At 38.3% G+C, this 4,126-nt stretch overlaps 1 protein-coding gene across 1 annotated transcript; it reads right to left on the reverse strand.

The window, feature by feature from the left end:
• Positions 1-561: 561 nt before the first annotated feature.
• Positions 562-3,231, reverse strand: LOC147381783 (putative arabinose 5-phosphate isomerase). The gene is made up of 3 exons (XM_086429982.1): positions 2,524-3,231; positions 1,002-1,225; positions 562-921 (listed from the first exon to the last, which is right to left on the reverse strand). Exons 1-3 carry the CDS (start codon positions 3,163-3,165, stop codon positions 765-767), a joined length of 1,023 nt encoding a protein of 340 aa, XP_086286108.1. The 5' UTR covers positions 3,166-3,231; the 3' UTR covers positions 562-764.
• Between the last annotated feature and the right edge of the window lie 895 nt (positions 3,232-4,126).

Raw genomic sequence — 4,126 nt, forward strand, 5'->3', positions numbered from 1 at the left:
ATATTATACTTACGAGAAAAAAAAAATTAGGTAAATTTACATTCTATGGAATAAATCAATTCTAGATTATGTGGTCAAAATTTTGTATCAGTCTATGTTATAGCGGGGCCTTTATTTTTTTATTCATTCAGTATTTAAGCAGAGTTGTCTGATAATTGATCCACGATGAAGATGGTAAACAGTACAGTGGCATGCTAAAACTAGTAATAATAAGACAGTAGTGTACGCCAATAGATGTTTTAGTACAAAAGTTACGGACTTATGGTCATTGGTCAATGGGATGTATGCCATGGTTCAAACTTCAAATTTTGTATCAGTCTATGTTAGTGTGTCCAAGAGTCATGTTTCTTCAATGATTTGATCTCCACCCACCCATCATCCCTTGCTTTGTCAGGCCTTCGTGGTTCTTCTATCCGTCTCAGCAACAGCCTACTTTTGGGGGGTGAGGAGAGGAGTCCAAATTGTTGTTTGGAAACATAGCTCACAACAAGACTACAAAATAATAAAGGAAGAAGGTTTCGGCACGATATAAGAGGTACAATCTTTGGGGCAATATCAATATGAATAAGAATCATGTAATCTTCATATTCTCCTAAATACTTGAGTAATACAAGGACATCCTCCCAATCAAAATTTTGGGATAAGAATTTGATGACGATGATGGAAGTTTAATACAACAACAAAAGATACACCTAAAGAATCATAATTGGAATAAAGAAATAACACAAAGCAGTCTTGGGCGGTGGAGCATATATGTATATGGTTCACAATCCTGCTGAAACCAATCCGTGCAAAGTAACGATACCAATCACAATGTTTAGATGGTTGATAACGGGCAGGAATTGCACGGGTGATGGAGGGGACTCCATCTTCTGCATGGCCTCCACTGCCATTGTGTCTGGACCAATTGTTCTTGGGTTCCTGCCAAAACCCAAAAAGTCAGTAAACACATTCTTAAAAGGTGAAAAAAATAAAAACAGATTCAACCCTTTTTCTTTTACCTGTTGCACATTTCCCCTACACTAAGCTTGAATATGCCTTCTCCACTGGCCTTAAGTGTCCGCCTAAGATCACCGTCTGTGAAAGTTCCAATCAGACGGTGCTCATCGTCGATAACAAGCAAGCATCCACATCCTTTACTCGTCAGCTCTACGAGCTGATCCATTATTAGATCTCCTTCCTTGCAGACAGGAAGCTCTTCTTGTTTCTTCATAACATCCTTTACCTGCAACAAAAACTAATTCAGTTCTATTAAACCACATCTTCATAAGATTTTCCTTCCTTTTTACCAAAGTTGGTGAGTTTCCAAGTGTTCAGATACAAAGAGAAGTACTTAATCATCCAACTGAAAGGAAAGAAACCAAGTCGAATTAACAATTACGAATCATGTTAATAAATTGAGCACAACAGAGATGAGAATGTTTAGATGGATGGATAGAAATACTTGGAGGAAAGATAAAATTAGAAATGAACACATTTGGGAAGATGTAGGACTAGTTTTAATAGGTGATAAACTAAGAGAAAGTTGGTCGAGTCACTCGGTTTGAGCATATTCAATGAACGCAAATCACAGTTCAAGTTAGAAGAAATATTCAAGTTGAAGATCCTAGAAAATTGAGAGGACGACCCAAAAGAATGTGGATGGAGACAGTGAATGCATAGATGAACTCGTTGTCAATGACAAAAGACTTGGCTTTGGAAAGAGTTGAACAGAGGAATAGGATTTGTGTAGTCCATCACAAATCTTTGGGATAAGGTTTTGTTGTTGTTGAACGGGATTATAATTGACTTTTATTGATAATATGTAACCAATTCTGAAAAAAAAAAAAAAAAAAAAAAACTTGTCTGACCCTTATTTCTTGATTATGATTATCTATCCATTTTCTAAATTTTATCCTTTGAAGGCTTAAATAAGAACAATCTGCCAAAATGAAATGCAACTGATTCCATCTATAAATTTTGTGTTAAAATGAGAAAGAAAAAGATCCAGATCTGAATTACTTTTTACAGAAAACTGGAATTGGAACAGAAATCATACCAACTATAGAAGTTATTACCTGTATCATAATTGATAATTTTCACTAATTGCATACAAAACCAACTCTAAATTATCCAAAAACAAGGGTTTCGATCTGTTCTTTCATCCTAAACCTAGTTTCATTCCAAATTTGAGATCTTTACAACCACTAAAGGATCAAAAAGCGATTAATAAGACCTTTGATTCGAGAACACTGAAATTCAGCAAATAACAACAAAGTAATTAAGAAACAAACCACATTATAACAAAAGATCTTCAACCAGATCAAAACCTAATTTCAAATCTGAAAAACAGCAGTTTTGATCTCGTCTTCCATCCTAAACCTATTTTCATTCCAAATTCGAGATCTTTACAACCATTAAAGGATCAAAAATCAATTAATACGACCTTGGATTCAAGAACATAGAAATTCAAAAAAATAATACCAAATTAATTGAGAAACCCAAACCCACTTTACAAGAAAGAATCGAAATAATTAATCAGACCTTGAAAATGAGGCTCTTCCCGATCCTCCCAGCTGGATGATTCGCGGCGTACTCCTCCTTCGTCAGATTCTTCGCACCCATTAATGCGATCGCCACAGTATCCCCAAAAACCATCTGAATTGCAGTCGAAGTCACTGGAGCCAAGTCAAACGGACACAATTCCCTCTCCAAAGGCAGATTCACATTCAAATTGCAAACACCAGACAACAAATTCCCCTCCGAAGATGTTACAGAGATCAAGAACGCACCTTTCGCTTTTGCACAAGGAACCAATTTCAGAAGCTCTTCAGTGTTCCCAGATTTGCTAAAGAAAACAAGAAGATCGGATCTGGAGAGAATGCCGATATCGCCGTGAAGAGCATCGAGAGGAGAGAGGAAACCTGATCGAATGCCAAGAGAAATCAAGGTTTGTGAGATCTTCTGAGCTACAAATCCGGATTTTCCAACACCGGTGAAGAAGATGGTTCCTTTGGCGCTTAATAGGGTTTGAGTGAAGGTTAATGTTTGAGAGAGATCGAGATTCTGGAAGAAGAAATTGAGGTATTTCTGTTGGCATTTGAAGAGATTGAGAAGTTCGTTAGGGTTTATTAGGGTTTTCTCGAGAGGTGAAGAAGGGTTTGGAAATGGTGGGAGAGATCCCATTTTCTCTCTCTTCTGGTTCTGTTAGAGAGAGAGAGAGAGAGATCTGTGTTTCGAGCCACGATTTAGCTAAAATACCCAGGTGTTGCTGAAAGCTGTCCGTTAGTTTACGCGGTAAAATCAACGGGTTGTATCATAATAAATCCGATCCGTTTTGTTGTAATAAGTAGGGCTGCAACTTGGTTTGGGTTGGTTCGGATTAGAGCAAAATCAGAATCGAATCGATCATGATCGATTCCATCATATGAGAACTAGAATCGAACCGAATTATTCTAAAATCGAACCAATCCAAACCGACCTTTATTCGGTTTGGTTCCATGGGTTGCGAAGAGACTTACGGTTTGGTCGTGAATCGCAGTCGTAGAGGGAGAGAAATCAGCCGGTGGCAGGATGGCAGCTGATCGCAGAGACGAGATCAGCCGGTGGCAGGCTGGCAGCCGGTCGCAGAGATGAGAGAGAGAGAGATTGATCGGCCGGTGGCAACCGCTAGCTGCAGGTCGTAGAGACGATCGAGAGTGAGAGAGACGAGCGATCAGCCGATGCAGGCTGGCAACTGCTGGTAGCAGGTCGCAGAGACCAGCGAGAGTGACGAGAGAGGGAGAGAGAGAGAGAGAGAGAGAGAGATTGATTGATTCATCGACCGGTGGCAGTCGTTGGCAACAAGTTGCAAAGACGAGCGTGAGAGACGAGAGAGATGAGGGTTAGGTTAATTTTTATAAAAATTAAAAATTAAAAATTAAAAATTAAATATAAATTAAATATTTTATTTAAAATTAATAGGAATTCGGTTTTCGGTTTGGTTCGGGTTTTTATATTACTTGAACCGAGAACCGAACCGAATTCATCGATTTTTTATTTTCTAAACCCGAAATCGAACCGATATTAATTTAAAACTGAACCAAACCAATCCAAATTTCATGGTTTGGTTTGGTTCTAGATTTGAACCGAATTAAGTTGCACCCCT

Source organism: Akebia trifoliata, unplaced genomic scaffold, assembly GCF_017979445.1.
Source record: "Akebia trifoliata isolate Shusen 1 unplaced genomic scaffold, ASM1797944v1 Contig00260, whole genome shotgun sequence".
Taxonomy (NCBI): domain Eukaryota; kingdom Viridiplantae; phylum Streptophyta; class Magnoliopsida; order Ranunculales; family Lardizabalaceae; genus Akebia; species Akebia trifoliata.